This window comes from Corvus moneduloides, chromosome 2 (genome assembly GCF_009650955.1).
Source record: "Corvus moneduloides isolate bCorMon1 chromosome 2, bCorMon1.pri, whole genome shotgun sequence".
Lineage (NCBI taxonomy): Eukaryota > Metazoa > Chordata > Aves > Passeriformes > Corvidae > Corvus > Corvus moneduloides.
Window position 1 is genome coordinate 110,188,284 of NC_045477.1, and position 22,902 is coordinate 110,211,185.

Here is a 22,902-nt window from a genome sequence, read left to right on the forward strand (position 1 = left end):
GCCCGGCCGCGGGGACCCTTCCTCACCTTGAACATGGCGGCGCCGGGCGCGCGGCGACGGAGCGATGGCGTCACCGCGGCGTGACGTCACGGGCGGTGTCCCCGCCCCGCGCCCGCCTGGGGCCGGCGCCGCTCGGGAAGCGCGGGCGGTCAGATGCTCATTGTCTGCGGCGCGGGAACGGCGCCTCAGGGCTGCTGCGGGACAAAAGGGAGGTGCCGGAGTGCCGAAAGGGCGCACACGCTAGTCCGCAGCCCCGCAGCATGGCTCGGTGTGTTACCTTGCAGCCTTTATAAAGAAGATTCGGGTATTCGGAGATCACAGAATCAGTCACAGGATCACGGAATCAGTTAGGTTGGAAAAGACCTCTGAGGTCATCGAGTCCAACCCATGACCGAACACCACCGTGTCAACTACATCACAGCACTGAGTGCCACGTCCAGTCTTTCCTTAAACACCTCCAGGGGCGGTGACTCCACCAGCAGTCCATTCCAGGGTCTACTCACCCTTTTCGTGAAGAAATTCTTCCGAATGTCCAACCTAAACCTTCCCTGGCACAGCTTAAGACTGTGTCCTCTCATCCCGTCGCAGGCTGCCTAGGAGAAGAGACCGCGCCGCACCTGGCTACACTCTCCTGCCAGGAGAGTGCTAAAGTCACCCCCGAGCTTCCTTTTCCCCAGGCTGAACAACCCCAGCTCGTTCAGCTGCTCCTCACAGGACTTTTGCTTCACCAGCTTCATTGCTCCTCTCTTTCGCTGCAGTATAATTTGGATGGGTAGGCTGGTTTTGCTTGGGGTAGAGTTTCTTTCCTTCATAGTGGCTGATACTGGATTTGTGCTGAACACAGGATTGATAGTACAGAGATGTTTTTGTTACTGCTGAGCAGGGCTTACACAGAGCCAAGGCCTTTTCTGCTTTTTGTACTGCCATGCTGCTGAGGGGGCTGGGGGTCCATGGGAGGCTGGGAGGAGACACAGCTGGGACAGGTCACCTTAACTGTCCAAAGGGATATTCATGATCAGTGTGTCATCATGATCAGTATATAAACCACTCTGGGCTTAAGCCCAGCTGGTACCTAATCCCCACACGGCTGTTTGCTCACTGCCCCACCAGCAGGATCAGGGAGGGAATCGGAAGGATAAAAACTAGAGAGCTCGTGGCTTGAAGACAGTTTAACAGGGAAAGCAAAAGCATGCAGACAAGCAAAGCAAAACAAGGAATATATTCACAGTTTCCCATGTTTGGGCAGGTGTTCAGCCATCTCAAGGAAAGCAGTGCTCCATCACACGAATCGATGACTTGGGAAGACAAATGCCATCACTCCAACTGTGCCCTCCCTTGCTTCTTCTTCCCTCCACTATATATACTGGTCATGATGTCACATGGTCTGGAATATCCCTCTGGACAGTTGCAGTTACCTGTCCCAGCTGTGTATCTTTCCAGCCTTCCAAGCACCCCCAGCCCTGTTACGAGCCTGGCAGTACAAAAAGCAGAAAAGGCCTTGGCTCTGTGTAAGCCCTGCTCAGCAGTAACAAAAACATCTCTGTACTATCAATCCTGTGTTCAGCACAAATCCAATACCCAGCCCCTTACCAGCCACTGCAAAGAGAATTAACTCTACTCCAGCCAAAACCAGCACAATGGGGCTTGTGTATGGATAGGGTTCTGTGCCTTTCTAATCTCATTAAATTAAAAAAAAAAAAAAATCAAGTACCCTTTTCTCAGCATTTTTACACTCCTTGGTCTCTGCATCCCCTGTGGCAACTTCCAGCTCACTTGAGTGAGTTGGACAGGTGCAAGTTTTTTCTCTCACATCCGTGGCAAGAAAGGGTCTTGCGTACATCCCACGGTGACTGACTTGTAACTCAGTGGGAGATGAACATCAGAAATGAGGAGTTCTAAATCTCTGTCAGAAAATGGACTTGGAACAGGCTGCCCAGGGAGGTGGTGGAGTCACCATCCCTGGAGGTGTTCAAGAAACACAGTTTCTTGAAAACAGCTAGTATTGATTTTAGAATATTAATAGCATCCTGTTAGTCCTAGAAAATGTTATTAGAAGAATTTTAATGCAAAAGGTGAATCACTTGAAGAATATGGTAGCAAAGAGTTCATCAGGAACAGTACTGTGGAAAGACAGACAAGGTATGCACCCTTGTACAGTTTTCTTTGTGATGATAATTTTTATTGTTCCCTCTTAAAGAAAATTCCTCCATTTCTTTACTGCAGAATCTTTAAAGACCTGACAGAAGCAGCTGTAGCAGGAAAAAGCTTAACCACTGCATTGCAGAACTGGGCAATGCTCCCTAACAGGCAACTTAATGGGACAGCAGAAATGCCGTGAACAAATGGTACAAAATGAGCTTCTGTACCCACAGACAATACTGATATTTTATAATGGATTTGGTTATAAAGATTTTAGCATGGAAGAGTTAAACCTAAGATGTACTTAAGTGGCCAGTGAGTAAAGAACACTAACTGGCCTCTTTCTCCATTGCACTATGTTTTGCACTATCACTTACATTTCCAGAATATAAGCAGCCAGTGTGAGGCAAATGTTTATGGAAAACTGATTTTGCAGCATTTTGTGGAGGTTTTGTCAGGATGTGACGGGATAGTTTGCAAAGCAAGCACTCTCTTTTTAAGTTTGGTACACGAACAGTAAAGAAAATTCCAATTCTTTCTGGACATAAAATGGTGTGTATGTTACAAATACATATTTTTGTCATCAATTTATATGTAGAGGCTATACAACAATTACTAATACAATTATGTAACACAGATAAAAATATCTGAAGAACAGATGGTTGCTTCAAAAAAAATTTTAATCCAAATAATTTTATTAGCTCAGGCATCTTCAGTGCATTTTTTTTGGTTAATGTGAAAGTTAATCTTTAAAAGTATTGATATGACAGATGAAAATAAATGGGAAAACCTTTGTAGGGGAGAACAATACAAATATAATAGCTTTCATGTAGGTGTATTGTTCTCTTATGCTGGAGGAGGTTATCTCTGCAAAATTTCCCTGGGACAAGGATAATATATGCCATAATGGATTATGCACAGTCCAAAACACTGTCAGACAGGCTTAAAAAGGAGCTGAAGTTTCTGCTGCTGAGGCCACAGAATAAAGAGGTTTGGCATGACTGACTCCTGGCTGTTTCTAATGTAAGAACCTCTAGCAAATTTCAGTTTGATTTTGCATGCCAGTTTTTTTCTCTCTCCTTGGTAATTGGCTTTTCTAAACACTTGTGAAAGATACATTTCCTTTAGAAAGCTGCTGCTCAGAGAAGCTTGAAAATGTCACTACAGTTCATAAACTGTCAGCACAGGCAGAAATACAATTTAAGAAACTCGATCTCTAATCCTCTGCCTTAGCCATCATGGTCTGAGCTTTCATAATGTTTTATTAGATTGCTTGTTTACCGTTTATTTTTTGGTCAGGAAAATAAGATCAGTCCTTTACTAGCAATACAATTACAGTTCTTTGCCATAGATTTATAAGAGTAGGAAAAAAAAAATTATTTGTTGCACATTAAGGCTAAAATGTGAGTGTAACATCTGCCCATCAAATACCAATGAAGTTACCTACTCACACTGATCATTGGAAAACATAATTCTGAAACGCTGGTTTGTTTTGATGTTCTCCTTCATGATAGATCATCTTGTATATTCAAACAAACAAACAAACAATCCCAAGACCCCCCCACGTTTTTCCATGCACCTTTTTTCATTAAAACAAATGATTCTTTAAAATACCATGACTTGTCACTACAGTTTTGCCAGCCTGTTTAGAATTGGGTTTTGATGTCTTTATAAAAGAAACTGCTATTCTGCCTCTTAGAGCTTTTTGTTTGTGTTGTAAGTGGAAATAATGCTGTTTGGCAGATCTCTCTTCAAGTTCATTGAAAATATGTAGTTATTAGAAGAAAATACACAACCACAAGGGCCCCAGTAAATTCAACCTTCAGTTGTTAAGCAGCTTCACCCAGTGCTGTGAGCCTGGCGCTCTAAATGCCCACACAAAGCACAGTGGGAGGGGGCATGTCAGGCACACAGCTTTGCTGGGTGGGTCCATTTCTCAGGTTCCTGTCACTTTTAGCACATATTTGTTAAGCAGCTAATTGAACTGGCCTTTACTGGGTGCATGACAGACCTTTCACTGTGCCTTTGTGAAGGGGGAGTAGTTTGCATATCCATAAGAGTACTCCTTCATCTTTTCTACTTTATTCACTTCCTAAATGATAAAAAAAACCAAAACAAAACAAAAAAACCCAACCAAAAACTAAATTGAGCAGATTTTTGTATTTAATGATACTGTCTTAATTAGAGTGAAACTTACCTTGTGCCTTTTCATACTTAAAGTGGGTCGTTTCTCAACATTTGTCAGAGGTACTTTATTGGCAGCTACAAGGTCTGAAGTCACACATTCAGAAAGTAAATTAAGTGTTGAGGACAGATGCCATTGCAGAACTATTTGTGCTTTCCCACTGACCTACCTTTAACTGCAGCAAAGTCTTTACTGCATTCACATCTGAGGTAAACCAGGACTTGAATTTCAGCACCTGTTGTCTCACCAGCTTTGCCACATTTTGACAGCATCCAAAATACACTCAGTGCTTTCCAAAGAAAGATCCTATAATCTAAAACAGGAGACAGGTAGAAAAGAGACATGTATAATGCAAAAAACCCAGTGTAAACCAACCGCATCTATTTTCCCTTTTGATATTATCATGGTTAAAAACCCAAATGTTCCTTCCCTAATTCAGATCTTTGGCTTCTTGCTGCAGCCATCAGTAGCTCTGGTTCCACGTTTTTCAGTCACTCCTTCCAGCTGCAATGAACAATTCTTCTGTCATTCTATCAACAAGTTGTTGATACCACCAACAGAGATGTGTGGATTGCCTAATAAAGCACAGATACAGGCTACCAGCAGCAGTGAGAACACAAACACCTTTTTGATGCCCTTAAGCACCCATCACAACAAAGCCCAATTCCTTCCAAAATTCAAATGCACCTCAGATTTCAGTTGAACAGGATACATTTTGGAAATCAACTAAAGCTAAAAGGTGGGAGGTCCTGCATCTGTTGCCAGGCTTTATGTATTTTGTGCATGAATTTTTTTACCTTAAGAATTATTTTCACAGTAATCCCTAATTTCTTAGCAAGGTGATGTGAATAGCCTATAAATCTATTGATTTACATATCTTCATAAATATACATGCATATTCAATGCAGTACATTATTTACCTAAATGACAGTTTCTAGGTCTACCAAATAATTTTCAATTAAAGGTACACATTCCTTCTGGAAGCAAAATGCCCTTTTTGGGACATAATCTGGTTTCTGTGCAGAGCCCTCGTCAGCCAGGAAGTCCTTCTACAGTTCCTTGCTCTGTGGTACCATGGCATTTGTTTAGGCTGGGTTTGCACCTTTGCATTCCTTTGCCTCATATTCATTAAAACCCATCATATCTGGTACCTTCCACTACTGCTTCCTTTCTGGGAGCATTTGCCACAAAGGAGCAGCACCCAGCCTTACAGAAGCTTAATCCTGAAGTGCATTTAGGACATTTAGGACTCTAGGACATGTTCCAGGGGCCTCTCACAATCACTAATGAAAACGGTCCTTTAGACGGCTTCCCCTAATGATCCCTTATAGGTTTAATACCTGTTATCCCCTACTACTTCTCCTAATGTGAAGCCATTGATGTCTACCCCCCACTCCCTCTGGAGAAGGGCTATGGCTGGCATGACTGCAGCTCATGGTGTAGGAACCAAGGGGGCACAGGGTAGTGGGGCACAGCCTGACAGAGACTTTACTTAACTGCTTCCATCGAGCACAGCATTTAAAACTACCTCCTCATGCTTGTAAATCTGTACAATATGGTGCTGGCCCACCAAAAAAACAATGCCTTAGCATGCTTTGGCTGTTGTATAGATGAGAAAAATACCACATTTCTCAACCATGATCAAATAGGTTCTTACTAATGCAGGGTATTATACGGGCCCAGAAACTGGGTGTTACAAATAGGAACAACTTCGCTGAACATCAAGAGTGGCAATTTCATGAATTGAAAAGCCTGAGGGATCAATCCATTGTTACAGAAAATGGGAATATGAAGCAGGTAAATTTTATGTCTGGTTCCAGACATTATCTCTGGAGGATATTGGATGATTTCCATCCATAGCAGATGCATAAATCATCAAAAGTTAAAGTACTGGAAAATTGCTAACCCTTCCAGTCACTTTAATGTGTTCTGCCCTGCTTTGAACAAGGCTGCAGATCTGAGAGCAGATCTCTCTGTGCCTTCCTACACCGGTTTAACAAGTTTAGCAAAAAATACATCATTGTCATTAATTTTTACCATGGGAAAAATAAAAATCTCTGCACAGCAAAGCTAGGACAAAACTAAAATTGAGAAATTCTGATCACTTTTTAAGGAGCATAACTTCTGCAGAGTACAGTTGGTTATTATTTGGGTGTTAACAATTTTGTACTGAGATTTCCTTGGCTGAGGTATTTAGTTTCTTTAACTTAGGTAGAAGTCAGTCTCACTCCCGTTGTTTTCAGAGAACAGCACTAACCCAAAATCCATGTCTTTCAGAAAACAGCTTCCAGAAGGTTGTTAATTGGATCAGTTCCCAACTTTAAGAAAATAATTCAACTAAAAGCTACAGTTCAGTTAATTATCATCACTTTTTTTCCTTCTGACTACATGATGCTTTTCAGTGCTTTGAATAATCTGTCAGGAGAAAGATTAGGAAAAGTTATTACTTGACAGTAACTTCCTGATTGCAATAAATGAACTCCAAATCAGGAGGAGAAGAAATACACAGATTTTTAAAAAGGCTTTTGTTCTCTGAAATGTCTTCTGAAGCTTTAGTATTTTGGATTTCATTATAGTAAGTTAAAATTAAGTTCTTGATATCAAGTTGCCACCTGTGTTAGAGGAAAAAATCCTTGCAGAAATACCTGTAAGAGCCAGAGGAAGAAGTGAGAGTGTGTGTGACACAAGGCAAATCTTACAGAACATCCTCAGCCAACCAAGGACACCTAAGTAACTAGGACTCTTTCCTGGGCACAGATTTGCCAAGGGGGCTTTCTGAGAGGTGGAGGATGACAGCAGAGCAATTCCTTGCTTTCCAGGAGTGAAAATAAAGGTCATCACTATACCAACATTGGGGAAGCATTTAAGCCATGCCTTACATCAACACCAGAAGCACAATCCATGCATTTTGTATGACTTCAGCAATCTGGGAAAGTAAACACAAGAGGAATACACTGACCACCTTAGAGCTTTTACCCTGAAATGACAGAACTTAAACACAGAGGAAATACTTGGTTTCAGTTGGAATGATGTCATTCCTTTGACAAGGAAAGGATGGTAAAGTCAGAAAGTCTCATCAATAGCACTCAAGTACATATAAACAGACCCATAGCATGCACAATTCACCCCAGGAAAGAAGATTCTCACACAGAAAAAATAATTACATGGTGTAACTCAAACTTGTGAGATGAACCACATGACAAACTCCAAACAAACCATGTTTAGAACAAGCCTGAGGACATACTGAAATGGCTGTGGGAAAGGAGGCTGCCAGTTTAAGCCAAAGACAGACATAGCTGTCTGGTAAAATTAAATAGTGCAATAAAAGGGTTAACCACTAAAGCCTTCTATCTCATTAGAAAACAGATATTTTATTCCACACCACTTACTGAACAAAATTTTTTTTTGTAGTACGGGAGAAATGCTACCAAGGGTGACAGCACCAGGAGAAATTTGACAGACATCAGATACACAGCAAAGAGTATTTTTTAGTTCCTTAAAGTACCACATACCATCAATCTAGAATGTTTGGTGCTCAGCATATGATGCTTAATGCTGGCATTCATTCCAATGGATAGATCACTTTCCAATGGATAGATGACTGACCAGTCATTGTGTGGTTAAACAGACATCATGATGAGGTTTATTTTTACCTGTAAACATTGCCTAAAGCACCTGTCAGCACAACTACAGAATTGAATGTAGAAGTGGAAAGTGTTAATGAAAACAAGAAATTGAAGCTGCCTTTACACATATTCCCTACCCTCTCCCTTGAACAAAGTTTCTGCACATGCCAAGAAAGTTGCATTGGACAAGGCTGCACTCCATTTAAAGGATGACACTGAACCATCAGCAAGATCTGACAGGCGAGAGGCTGGGTAGGGGATCACATATCCACAAGTATGTTATGAACTCAAAAGGTACAGAACTGATGCAGAATCTGTGCAACACCCAAAGCAACACTTTGCCTTTCCGTATTATGAAGCAAATGGATTCAAAAAAGAAACAAAAAAACCCAAACCCAGAACCCTACAACCCCAGCCTATAACAAAGGGGAAACATCTGCTGAAACTGGGAATTTCATGTCAACAAGGATAATTTATAGCAAAGAATATAGAAGGCATTCACCAAATAAGCCCATTGCCAAAATAACATTAATTTCATATAATACAAAACAAGTGAACAGAGATTACTAACTACTACCAAAAAATAAGGCCACGTAATAAAAAAAAAGTGAGGAATTTGGTATGAACCAGTCAAAATGTGAGAGCTCTTTGTGAAACAATGGAAACTTTGTTGGAGATGCCTGATCAGCTACAGAGGTGCTAATGAGTAAGTCAAGTCGGGCATTGTGACGTCTTGGAAAAAAGGTAATGCCAAAAATTCATCCTGGCTCACTGAGAAGGGAGACTAAATAGGTGAACAAAAAGAAATGTAAGTAACATTTACAGTGTGAGAGGACTGTCATCTTCTCTTCCACTGTATCAGTCTAATGCATTTGGTCTCCTTTTGAACCCAAAATGGGGACATATCACAATTAAAAGTGGCCCTTCCTCCCATTAATTCATCCACAGCATACTCCCGTTAAAGAGTACATTGTGTAGGATGAAGAAAAGTTACTAAAAAAGGAGAGGAAGGAGGGGAGCATGGGGGAAGTTACTTTATGCAAATAAAGTTTAAAGTAATTTGAATTATTAAAATAAAATTAAAATTCTATTTTAGAACTCAATATTAAAAAAGAAAGACACCACAGTTATTTTCAAACATTCTTGACAGCAGACTTTTAAACCAGAGGCTTTGATCTGAGAGAGACTTGACAAAATAGTGACAGAGAAAGAAAAATTGTGGCAATGGACTGACAAGGAAGGCTTTCATCGGACTGCCTGAGAAAATATGATTATAACCTGGTTTACCTGCCCTCCCACCCTGCTCCCCCTCCCTGGCATTGAATGCTGATCTGACACTTTAATCCTGAAATGAAGTTTCCCCTTCCTATTACAGGAAATGTTAAGAAGTATAACCTGGCCTTCTGGCACTTTGAGGTCCAAGTGTGTGGTGAACACACGTTGGCTGGGAGCCCCCAATTCCGTGTACCTGACAGCAGGGAACGCTCTCTCCTGGCTGCTGACCAACACCAAAGGCTGCCTTGGGTGTTCAGTCTTGGAAGTTAAAATTCATGCTTACACACTGGGGGACAAATGTAACAACCAAGTCAACTCCAAACATTCATTCAAGCTTGAAATGCAGAGCAAACAGATAAATGCACTACAGCAATTAAAATTGGGAAGACTGTAAAATACAGTTAAAGAGAAGAACTTGATGTCGCTTATAAGCACATCCAGCACGATGGGATAACTTTAACAAAATCTTACACAAACATTGCAGCAAGACAGTTTGAAAAGCTGTTTAACTGAGTCATCTCTGAAGTCCTGGAGAAAGTAATCCAGGTCCACTACACTTTTAAGTATTATAAAGTTTACACAAGAATGTTTAAAGATTAAAAATATTTTATTTACACTTTTCTTTATACACATTTTATACATTTTTTTCAGCTTGAAACCCAAACAGAGCACATATGCAAGTCTGAGCATACTGTATCCATAGCAAGGGAAAATTACTTTCTGCCAAAAAAAAAAAGACAAGAAAAAATGCTTTAAAACAGTTAAAAAAAGGCAATTCTTAAATTATTTAGAGAAGTTTATAGCAGCCCTAGGGTAATCATTAGACAGTTAATCCAAATGTATATATGAGGTCATATACATATAATTTTAATTTTCTATAGGAAAAGTATTTCCAATAGCTAGACACAAACACAGTACAATTTGAAAATAACTCTTCCTGTTAACTTATCAAATACATTCTTTTCAATACAAACAATCTGATATTGTACACTGGAATTGTGGGATATTATAGTGGAATTGCAATCTCCAGCATATAATAATTTATTTTAAAAAGATCTACAAAAATAACAATATATAGGGAAAAATATTTAAAATAAAAACATAGTTCACTCTTCCCTTCACCTGCTCCAGAACTGACATAAAAGTTAGGTGGGTCCCACTGAGGTAAAAAAAGCCCCCTAAATATAGCTAACTTTACAGTCCTATACAACACTGCATTTCCTAGACTTACAGTAAGATTTTTCTACCAGAGCTATAAATAAAAACTATCTGCAAATAAAAATTATTTTCCCCTAGCTACCAATTTAATATTAATCCAAAGGTACTTGGAATTGATTTTTGAAAGCTATTTTTAAAAGATTACATAAATTGAACTTAGAGAAGTGTAAAAAAAATTAGTAGAGGGACATACAGGAAAGCTGTGCTCAAAACAAATTAGTTTTTCTGCCACCTGACATATACAACTAGGTTTTATGAAGTTTACCCACACAAATAGAAATTTTCAAGTTACTCACCTACTTTCAAAAATAGAATACAGATGCAAAAGTAGTCATTAGTATTTATTTTAAGCAGCTTCAAGTTGTTTAACAAACATGAATGAAAATCTCAGAATATTAGCTACAGGACACCAGCAAGCGCTGTTCAAATAGATGATGTGTTTTCCAGTTATGTTCTTTCCCACTCTCCTTCAGTAAACCCTGCCACGTGTGACAGATGCTTATTCAAGTAACTTCACCACCTATATATATTTTTATTAGCAGAAGGAGAGCAGGAGGGATGTTTCCTTTGATGGCCCCAACCCTATAAACTCGTAAGCACAGGCTTAGTAACACTTGCGCTTTTATGTTTTCCTTTAAGTACCTTACAGTTGTCTGTTTCTTTGTACTGGACTATTCACATATGTGAAGTACACATCTGAAGTGTTAAAACAATCTGGGGCCCGATTCACTATTTCTGGTTTTTTTAAGAAAAAGTATATTAAAAAGGCAAAATAGCTCTACAAATGCAACTACTTCTAAAAAGACTTTGACATATGCAGGCTGACACAAACTGGAAGTTTATTTCTAAAGAACTGTTAGTGTGTCCCCACAATGCTTACACTCCCTTTGCTGAAGAATGGACATAATGAGTTAAGCAATGGGGTTTTTGAGATCGTTTGAATTTGCACCTGCTGAATTTTGTCTTTGTTTCCTGAGTGTCCAGTGAAGCTTCATCCCTGACACAAGTAGTTACCATATTATTAGCATGAGGAAATGCAGCACTTGGGTTTCTAAGGCAGGAGAGCCTCAAAAATAAATAGCTGCAAATCTCAGAAACCAGGGAAATATTACAGTCAAACCCTCAGAGCTAGTTCTAACTGCTATCACACTGCAGAAAGTAGGGCATCCATGTTTTTCAGAAGAAAGCAACATAAAAGCAGTTGCCACGTAGCTCATATGCTGCCACTTGCTAGCAGTGCTTTCTAAAACAGCAGGACCTCTGTAAAACCAAGGACTGCCTTCTTCCAGCTGAATTCATGGGGAAAAAATTCCTAAAGTTTATTTTTGCCAGCTGATACCTTCCCCAATGAAACTACCAACACTTTGTGGGAGAAAATGAGCTAATTTTTCCTTATGCAGTACTTATAAAAAAAAATCTGCCCCCTAAAAACAGACATAGGAGCACACGAAATGGGAACTGGCAGTATCCGGTCCCCTTACAGGAACACTGTGCTTTTTGTCCATTGTCTTGTTTGAAAAGAAAATTTCCTCCTGAAGTTGGTTGCTAAATTAAGAAATGAAGCTGATACATTTTTGTATAGGTGCGAAAAAAACCCTCTAGATTGTAACTCACTATGTCCACTTTTTAAAAAAAAGGCAAGTACACTTGCCTTCCAAAGCAAGTCTTATGTTGAATTTTAAAATATGTGGGTGACATTAGATTTGCTGGTATTCCACAATGAGATGGGAACAGGAGAACCTCCCCAAACCTAATAACCAAAGATCATAACTTCCTTGACAAATGAGAAGCATTTAAATGTTTTTTAAAACCCATCTTAATCTGACCATAATGCTCAAAATTTGATAGTAATAGACAATTCTCATTAGCCAGCTTAGGTTTGTTCCTATTAAGGTACTAAATTATCTGGAGCTAAATACTTAGAGCAAACATAAAAAAATTTTCAATTAGAAAAAATCCCTCCAATATACAAAGTAACAAAAGTAACTGCCTCAAAAGTTCCATTGCAGTATAAAAGAGAACAGAAGCTAATTTTTGTATTTCAGGTCTGAAAAATAAAAGCACTAGAAATGTAAACTGACAAAACATTCTCACATATCCCCACCATTCTAATCCCAAGCGAATTCCAACCATCCCTAATGCTGGAAAGGTTACAGCCAGCTTCTCAATGGAGACACAACTTCAGGGAAGCTGAAACCAACAGTTCAATTACGATTTCACAGAACAATTGCTACTATCATTACTACAATCCTGAACAAGATCTTTCAGAACTGGACACCTGAAGATAAATATGAGCTTAAAAGCAGAGCACCAAAACCAATTGGTTCTTCATTTTTCAAGTGTCAACACTCACCAATGACTTCAGTGGCAGTTGCTGAGCACACAGAGCTTCAGAAGACGCTTAAATGCAGACTCAAAAATGTAACTTGAGACACCCCTATCCTTATCATTACTTTTAATAAAGTCTTGGCCATGTCTCTCAGACATCTGACTCCTGACCACCAGAGATCCAGAGCCAGGGCCTCTCCCCACACTGGCACTGGCCCCATGTAAAGTGCTCTACTCTATGTAACGTGCCCATGACAGCTGCCTCACAAAGGATTAGTTTTTGCTGCCCCATTAACTTTTGAAAAATGAGCTGGTGACAAAGAGAATAATAACAAAAAACAAAACAAAACAAAAACTACCTTGTTTTTTTTCTCTTGTGCCCCAATACCCCATGAACTATGTACAGTGAGCACACAGCCAGCACCTACCAGAGTCAGTTTATCTCTACCCATGTAGGGTGACGTACACACAAATCTCACAGTGGAACTGAGGTTTTAGGGTAAGCCACATTTGCATTAAGCTATCAAGAAATTAGATTTCTAATTCAGTGAACTGAATTCTTATTAAGAAAGACAAATTTAGCTGCAAACTAGTCTGCATCAGAAGGCTGAATATCAATATTTGGTCCAGTCTCTTCTGCTGTAAATAACTTATCACTACAGCTATGATGGCAAACATTCTCTCTTTCTTTTAAAACATACAAAAATACTCAATTAATAAATCATTTCTAACAATAAACAAACCCTAAAAATCTGCTGACTTGCCATATAGCTCCAAATACTCACATTTCAACCCAAAACATAATTCCTACAAAGACACCAGAGCACAATATGAGAAGTTTTACACATTGTTTTAACTTCTATTATTTCAAACTTCATTTACAGAAGTAGGTATTATTTTTAACATGGAAAACTTAGGGTGATTTTGGTCCCTTTGTAAGTGCATTCTTTTGAACTCCCTGAGTACTGTACACTCCTTTTCTACAGTGAATTCTGACTGGAAGATGCTGAATAAAGTGGTTTTGCATTGCTGCATACAAAGTAAAATCTATTGCTTAAAATGAAACACAGCAGCGTTAGATTTTACAAAACATGCAGCTGCATGTTTCAGCATCTGAACTACCTGTGAGCCTTCAGCTTCCCCAGATCTCTCCTTTAGGTTCTAGAAGTGGCTAATTTCATACCCATAAAGATAGTCAAAATGCAATTACTGTTATTATTTATGTCTTGGCAGATAATTCTTACCAATCTGCTGTCACTTATACCTGCAAATTAACACAATGGAATATTCAAAGCCCCCTTGGACCAGCCATCTCTATTCAGGCACTCCAAGGTCAGTAGCCATAGTTGTGTAGGTTTTTATAAAAGAAACAGAAATTATACTAACAAACCAATCACCTAACTCCGTATTTTCAAAACACAGTAGTTCTTAAAAGTTAATAATAATAATAATAATAATAATAATATTATATCACTTCAATATGAGTACTCATATTGAAGTGCGGGTATAAGCAAAGTACTGACAATAAACTGCAGTATATCCAGCATCCAGTTCCAAAAATAACTGTGGGTTGCAGCAGTGCTGAGCATTTGCTTATTGATGTTTTCCATTTTAATGAAAAAAGAAAACCAGGCAGCACATTGAAACCAAAAAAGAAACTCAGGTAAAATGAGTTTACTTTCTAAAAATAATTTATAAAAAAACAAATAATCAACAGTTCATTACGTAGCAACAATATAAAGAGTTTAAGGTTACTGAATCAATCAGTATATACTAAAGATAAGATACTTTGATACCACATGAGGCCTTTTCACTTCAGAACCTTGAATTATTTAGCTCATTAAGGAATACCTTAAATTCAACAGATATGGCTGAATCTGTGCACTAGTTAAAATATAATATTGTAACTGCACATAAAAAGATGCATTTATATACAGTTTTTACAGTGTATGCACATGTGTGTATACATTTTTTTTACTCACCAACAAACACAACACAGACAATAGAAGGCAGCATAGAAATAGTGTTTTGAATATAAAAATGCTTTGTTTTCAATTTAGTAGAAAATGTGTAATTTGCATTTTGGCAGACTTACTGGTACAACTATACAAAACCAGGAAAAAGGTCATGCAAAGGGGTTAAAATTTTTCTCCAAAGTAAAGAAGGGAAAACAAAAACACCTAGTAAATTTGAGAGTACTTCGCAGTTAACGGGAAAAGCATCTAAAAGACAACATAAAATACAGAAATGGTTTGGTTTTGTTACTTTATACCTGGTTGTACCCTAGTACAGATGATGATGTGTATTTTGAGGCTCAATAAAGAGTGAAAATAATATCTTTCTTTTCCTTTCACAAATATTTTGTCAAACTCAACTTATTTCAAAAGCATAGCGGTATAATGGCCATTTAAAAAAAGAGACCACATTGTGGACATAAAATACTACCAAAAAAAAAAAAAAGGCAGACTCAAAAATATATTTTGTCTCATACTAACAATTACATTTGTTAAACAAAAAAAAAAAAAACAACAACAAAGCTTTCACAAGATCAGACCAACTATCACCTTTTCTAATAAACGTGGTAAGTACACTCCCTGTACATCCTGTTTCTCTTAAGCATTTAGCAGTTGTTCTTATACACAAGGAAATGTCTCTGCAGGAATTCAACTGGTTTGTAGTTTTTTTAATGAATTAATATAGCTCTTTTGTGTTTCATGGGATTGTTCATTCTGTTTTAGCTGCACCGTCTAACATGCTCCAAAACATACTCAGGAAAGTGCAGGCTGCAGACCTGTAAGCCGTCCAGCTTGCAGGGCATCCTTGGATATTCATCTTCTTTCCATTTGTTTTCCTCTGGATCAAAAGTGAGAATCGAATCACTGTAATGACCATTGTAGCAAAGGCCTCCAAGAACCATTATCTGTTTGTCCAGAACAGCTACACCATGACCACTCCTACCTATTGGCATAGAAGCCAATATAGTCCATTGATCAGTATCGGGGTCATAAACCTCTGTAGATGGACATCCTTGAGATTCAAAGGAGGCTCTCAGGATCACACAGACACCACCAAAGACATAAAGCTTACCATTGTAAGAAATCATTTTGTGAAAGCATCTTGCATAATTCATTTTGCATTTGTTCTCCCAGCAGTTAGTGACCACTTGAGTTCTCCGTGTTCGCTGCTCTACTGTCCCTTCTTTACTGGGATCAAACACACACACTTGCTTAGAAGTTGAAGATGATGTAATTCCACCAGTGATATACAACTTGTTACCAAGCACAGTCCCTTCATGTCCATACTTATTGACTGGATAGGGATCCACAAATTCCCATTTATCTTCAGTAATATCATACCGTTCAGTTGAGTAAAACGTTTCATCCCTGGTTCTCCCAGCCACTGCATAAACATACCTGCCAATCACTCCAACAGCAAACTCAGAACGTGGCACAGACATGTCTGCCATTCGTAACCAAGTGTTCTGTCTTGGGTCGTATCTAAACACTTTGGATGAAGCATGAAACTCACCATCTGGCCCCAGTTCTTCCCCACCTAACAAGAACACGAAGTTATTTACAATGGCAAGGCAGTCTGGTCGTAAAGGTACTTGAGGACCCTCTAGTTCCCACCAGACCCTCGGTTTGTGCAAGAGAAGAATTTTACTGTTTACCATACTGTGTCCTATCATTCCTCTAAATACTGCAGTCTGGGGTTTGGCAGAACGAATTTTGTTCGATTTCATTTCCATCAAAGGCTGTTGGTGAACGCTATGAAAGTAATTCATGGCTTGGTCAACCTCATGTCGCAGCTGCCGGGAGTATCGATAAAACTCTGATGTTTTTACCTATGAATACATTTAAAAGATATTAAAATTCTGACCAAGAGAAACAATCCAGAAAACCTAAAGCACTATGTGTCATTAGAAGATTATTTTACTTCGTTTCATTCAGGCAATCTTGAGAGCAATTGCATTTATGCATGAAGGTTTAAACTGATGTATTGTTATCCAAAATCCAGAAGGCAATTTAGTGATTAAGAGCAGTGACTAACATTTTCAGCAGAGTAATCACATGCAGAATTTATGCTGGAATTAGGCACAACTGAAATCCCCAAGTCTAAAAATCATTATTCCTTCTCCTGAAAACAGCTTCTGTTCATCTTCTGCTTAATCCATAAAGCACCCAAATTAAAAATTCACTCTTTTCCTGGGTTTCAAAGACACTCTACACACCTATTCTGTGGTTACCAAGGTCTGCTCTAGTCTGGTTTTTTTCTGAATTCTCACAAATGAAGTCTGAGCTCCCAAATGCTAGGCTCTGCTCACAGAGCTATTTAATTGCCATGGGGTGGGAAGGGAAGGTACCCAACCCCCTTCCTTCAGAATATGTGCTTACGCCAACCACTCATCATGATGTTGACCTTATGGTTTCCCCTCTTTGTGTCTCCACATGTTAACACATGCCTTTAACACAAGAAGGAAACATCTCAACATATAATCCTTTGGTTGTGCATTTCTTTGGCAAATTGCAGAGGTAGGTTTGAACTTCCCAGGTGAGAGATACAACCTACGAGCCATCCATGCTCAGTTTTATTGGAGTTGTAGGCACGGGGGAAAATAAGAATTCCTTTCTGGAACCCTTCCTACTATCTAAGCCAATTTAAGTGCGTGAGGCTGGTCCTGAGACCATTCCAAAACACATCCCTGTCTTGAACATTTTAATTAATCTAGCTCCAGGCATCCTCAGCTCACTGTGGGAATCTCTTCAGAGGCTTCACTCTTCCTGTACAGTCAGGTGTAACACAGCATTCTGAATCACATTTCTAAAACAAATAAAACCTGCTAGACGTTGCCAAATCCACAAATCCTTGATCAGATTTGATCCTAAATCCCAGTTTCTTTCACACAAAATTGGATTGCTTTCAAACAGTCTGAAAGCCTTTAGTACCTACCAGCTCCAAAGAAGAAGCAATGCTCTGAAAAAAATCTGAGGCCACTCTGAAATTTCAAGTGACCACAAGGTAACACCAGAAGCTATTTTTAAGTATCTTTTACCCCATCTCCTATTCTTTGTCCCAAAGAAAAAACGCCTCAGGGTTGGTGGTGTGAATTTTGACATATATGGAAAGCAATTTGGAAATTAATGTTCTTTATACCTTGTGAATAAAGTAGCTGCTTGTTCCATAAACACATACTATTAAAATTTTGTTAGCTGTCTGTTAATCATCTCTTCCTTGTATAGTAATTAAGACATTCTGCTGTCAAAGAATCATTTTTTAAAAAAATCTTTTGAACTGTTCTTATTGAACATAATTTGCACAGTTGAGACAGTTTGAAACACCAGATTTCAAAAAAAACCCCTGAACACTAACCTACTATTGTAAAGCAGTGTATATAGCTCAAGAGTGACAGTAACTTGATGTTTTTATTTACGCTTTTTCTTTCCTCCACTTTAATTTTGACAAGTTCAATTTATCTTTGTTTTTAAAAAAAGAGGATGGTCACAGGCAGATCACATATATTATTCTTGCAGCAATGTCCAACTTCTTCCTACTGTTTTTGCCAGAATCTATTTTGGAGCAAAATGGTTTACTCAGGTATGGTACTTACAGAACATTCACAGTAAGCCAAACTCTTCTGGGAACAACAGCTCTATTTTCTTGTTGCAAATAAAGAATATATCATGCAAAGATCTGCTCATATGGTACTTGTTAGAATAAACTGTATACCTTGCCTGACTGAAAAGACTGAATATAAATTACAGAAAACATGCTGGCAGGGAGAACCACAGAACAGAAAAATGATAACATACAAAGGTTACAAAAAATGAAAAAGAAGTTAAAATTACAAAGAACCATGGCTGGGCTACTTTATCTTTAAAAGGAACTTTCAAATTCTAAACCAGCAGGACTACTTCAGGTATTCCCAAACTGGAGCTATCCTCTTTGGAATTAAATAAAAATATAAATTATCTTTGTTCCACCTATATGCAGTTCAGGCTTTCTTGGATAATTATGGAAGACAACAGGATCAACATGCTTACATCGTGAAGCATACCAATAAAGCTTGGCAGAGATAGAAAATGTTTTTCTTTCTCCCTCAACATTTACAACTCTGTCATTAGATCTAGAAATTGGAATGCCAGCCAGAAACTGGAATTAATATAAGCCTACATCCTCATCACTCTACTCCTTCACATAACCTAAATCTCATCCCATGAGAGCATGCCAAAGGAAACAAGGTGTGTCTCTAATTCCAGAGACAGACCCTCATGACCAGGGAATCAATCTATTTGTTTACTACTGCTTATCTTGACAAAGGCACTCATGACAAAGCAAAGCCTCAATCTCTTACCTTAAACAAAAAAGACATCAAGGAGCAAATGCCACTCCCAGTTATTAACACCCCTCTGTGACTGAAGTTCATGGGGAAGCTTCAACATGCACAAGTTTGAAGAGGTGAACATGAAAATACACAAGCACTAGCAATTCTTAAAATATGCAGAAAAAAAAATCCCACAAAGCAAGAGTGATTGACTACCTCGATTCTGGTAAGAAAAGGTAACTGGAACGTTCCTAGACTTGGCTGTTGAGGAAAAATATCCCTGGTTTTAGCTATCCACCTTTCACCAACACAACACTGCCTCTCACAGGAGCAGTACCTCTGCTGAGGCTCAAAGGATGGTCTAAGATGAATGTTAGGATATGCCTAGGAAAGTACAGACTGCTCATGCTTGCTTGATGCAAATGAAAACAAAGCAAAAGTAGGTCATTTGGCCCACTTTCAGTCATACTGTGAAATATCCCAGAATTATTTGAAAGCCCTGTTCAGCACAGTAAGGAAAACCCTCTGCCTACACTTTCAAACAATATTACAGTAATTGTCATTACTTGTGTGTAAAATCAAAAAAGAGAAACATTAAACTTTAGGTAGTTTGGTGTTTAAAACAACTGTAAGTTGTGCATGTCAGCAGATGAAAGCACATGGCCTTTTGTGGGAATTTCTATCTGACACCCAAAACATGCAGAAGGAAAGCCCTCAGCTTTCAAAAGTAGGCTTTGCCACTACCTGTAAGTAGCAACAAGAAGGTGATCAGCAAATATCTAAGTGCTTATCAATAGACCAATTTTCCTGTTAAGTTCAAATGTAGAAGCTCTGGAAGGAATGTGTCCATAATTACCAACACTCAAGCAGAACAGAGAGATTTCTGCAAAGCAGATGGAAACGTATATTAATCATCATGAACCCTGAAGCAAAACAAATGTGCATTCCTAAAGAGTACATCATCAACTCTGAATTGATAAAAATATATAAATGCTTCAAAGCATTTTTGAAGTTTAAAGAAAAACTGTTCTGTTATCTTGCTGAAGGGTCTCAAAAAGGCATTTTAAGTCGGACTTCCTTATCAACCCCAGTCTTACTGTAAAAAATGGAATTTAATCAAAGTGCTAAAGCTTTGCTTGTGTGGTTTTTTACATTCTTTACATTCTTTCCTATTCTTTGTTTAATTTTCTGGAGAAAACCTTTTTAAAGAGGTTATACTGGGACATGTTTATGTAATGTAAGAGTTTCCTCAAGATACGCAGAGATGGAGAATAAGAACTATCTCAATGTATTAACTACCAGTTACAGTGGTTCACAGTCAGACTTTTAGCTACACAGACTGAGAACAGCATAAACTAAATCAAATGTGTCATTCCATAATAAAAGATGTAAAAATAATTAAAAACATCCACCCCTCTACTCACCCCCTAGGCAGTCAATACCAAAATCACCACTATCCTTCCAGTCACAGTAAATTTGAGCTTTAATGCATTTTCTCTTCTTCATTTTAAATCAGTGAAACACTCCATAAAAACTGCTGGCTTTCCAAATTAATGCAGCTTTTAATCATTGCCTATTTTTCTGCTGTATTGCAATGCATGCTTTTCTAGTTGTAGCAGCTATGGGAATCTCAGAATCTTCCATTTATATTATATGAAGAAGTAAAACAAAAAATTAAGCCATTAATTTCTAATTTGAAAAGTGATCTCCACAAAAGACCAGCTGTGTCCCATATTACGTTCATTAACTTTCCTCCTCCCCCCAAAAAATTACACTAATTAATAAGCTGCAGTAAGAGCAATGAAATGCAAGGTAAATGTTCTGTAACATGTTTTACTTCAGTATATGGCTTTAAAAAAAAAAAATCCTCACATAACCTTTTATAGTTACGGCTCTATTTGTATTCTTTTTACTTAGGTTTATAAGAAAAAGCTTTCAAAAGCAGAAAGAAAGGCCTCTTTTGAACTGCCCAAACTAAACAGCTATTATTTGTGCACCTGGCAACTAAATTTTAATGTTATTATATGAGTGGATATTAACTTGCTTCCTTCTGTAGAACTGGTAAAAAAACCCCAAAGACAAACAAAAAGAAAAGTACAGAAAAATCTCCATGGCTCATACTGTGACTTTAATCACCTCTAGTCATGTAAACAGAGACCTATTTTAAAGATTCTAACTTATTGTGCTAGTTTTCTAAGCCTGCCAATTCTGAATGTGCATGTGATGCAACTGAAACTCAGCTAGTAGGAGTACAAAAGTAATGTTCCACCTTTCCAATGAACAATGATGGCATCCATATCACACTTTTAAAGACCAAATTCTTACTCTTGAAAAAAAATCAAACTTAATTTACTAGAGATTAACCTGAATAAAAACTAAGGTCCATCAACTCTGCTAACAAAGATCCTTATTATTTTCACATCTACTTATCTCTGACCATATTCTAATCACAATTATAAACCAGTATGAGAACTGGTCAGTACCAGTGAAGGGCTTTGAAGGACTGTTCTACAAGTGTTACAAATCACTTAAGTAATTTCAGCCTAACCATAGAAAGGCACAGCCTCTGTGCAGCAAGGACAATGCCCTCAAATTGATTACTTGGCTGTTCCTTTTTAAAAACTGAATTCATCAAAGTCAAGCTGGAGTCTAAATCTAATCTCTCAAATCAGAGTGGAGTCAACGATCTATATGCCACAATTAAGAAGCTCAGCACATAATAAATACTGCTAGGAAATCTATTCAAATCAACAATAACCTTAACATCCAAAAATATTAAGCACAGCACCTATCTACAGTAAGAGGGGTCCCCTAACCTCACCCACACTTCTTATTATAAGCTTCAGCAGACAAAGTTGTATAAGTAGATACACATGTGCTACTAGACATGGAGGTAAATGGGAAAAAAAAAAAGAAATTCAACACATTTAAGAAAGGTAAAGTCACATTAACATAAAATTACAATGACATCTTCTCAAAAATTATTATTTTCTAGGCACAGGACAGCAGATATTCAAAGACAATGTGCATCGTACCTCTACACCAGAAGCTGATGAATGTAATGATTAGTAAGTTTTTCATTTAAGCTTGCCATTTATAAATCAGCATGGGCTAGTCATAACAAACCTTACAGACTGGACATAAAAAACCCCTGGATTTTAAGGACACGGGTTTTGAAACAACATTTCCATCTGAGTAGTACACAGAAACTAAATGGAGCTTAAGCAATATTTATCAGAGAGATCATTACATGGTTGCCTCCAGTAACATGGAGATTAACTCAATGATCCAGGTGAAAGGCACTCCAACTTCTATCTCCAAAATTCCTCAAGACTTACAGAGCCATGGACATGTTTCATAAAAATGAAAGCACAAAGTGGACAGTGAAACTTGTGCTTTCCCCAAACACTTTGCCTTCACTTTCTAACTATTCCCTAAATCCTTACTGGATTATCTTTCCATTTTCTCTCATACATGTGCATGTACTTTAAGGGCTGAGGAACAAAAGGAGTATCTACTCATACTTCAGAAGCCATTCTTCCAGGACAGTTTGCAGTAAGCAAACAGGCTGTACCTTCACTTGTGCACTCTAAACGCACATCAGACTCCAGGTGTTAATCTAGAGTCACTGATTTCATTTATAAATTGTGTACCTCTCCAAAAAAATGATGTAAGGAACAGAATGGCTTGAGAGGCCGAAAGTATCCTTATCATGACTTGCAAAGTTATATAAGTTATTTATATACTACAGTGACAGGCATCTGAGAAATGTCCATTAGAAAGATTACATGAAAGTACATATGACAAGC

General features: G+C 38.3%; 2 protein-coding genes across 7 annotated transcripts in view; both read right to left on the minus strand.

Annotated features, from left to right (window-relative positions):
• APOO (apolipoprotein O) overlaps positions 1-116 on the minus strand; it is a 29,236-nt gene extending 29,120 nt beyond the window's left edge. Inside the window, exon 1 of the mRNA XM_032100833.1 lies at positions 27-116. Coding sequence (XP_031956724.1) covers positions 27-35 — 9 coding nt within the window. The 5' untranslated portion in view covers positions 36-116. The remainder of the gene's footprint in view (positions 1-26) is intronic.
• A 9,697-nt stretch (positions 117-9,813) lies between these two features.
• KLHL15 (kelch like family member 15) overlaps positions 9,814-22,902 on the minus strand; it is a 28,518-nt gene continuing 15,429 nt past the window's right edge. For 3 of the 6 annotated variants that reach the window (XM_032100838.1, XM_032100840.1, XM_032100839.1), the window contains one exon: positions 15,506-16,615. In XM_032100838.1, the coding sequence (XP_031956729.1) occupies positions 15,506-16,615 (1,110 nt within the window). Of the gene's footprint in view, positions 16,616-22,902 lie in introns of all 6 variants that reach the window. The other 3 variants (XM_032100837.1, XM_032100836.1, XM_032100835.1) reach the window with 2 other exon arrangements.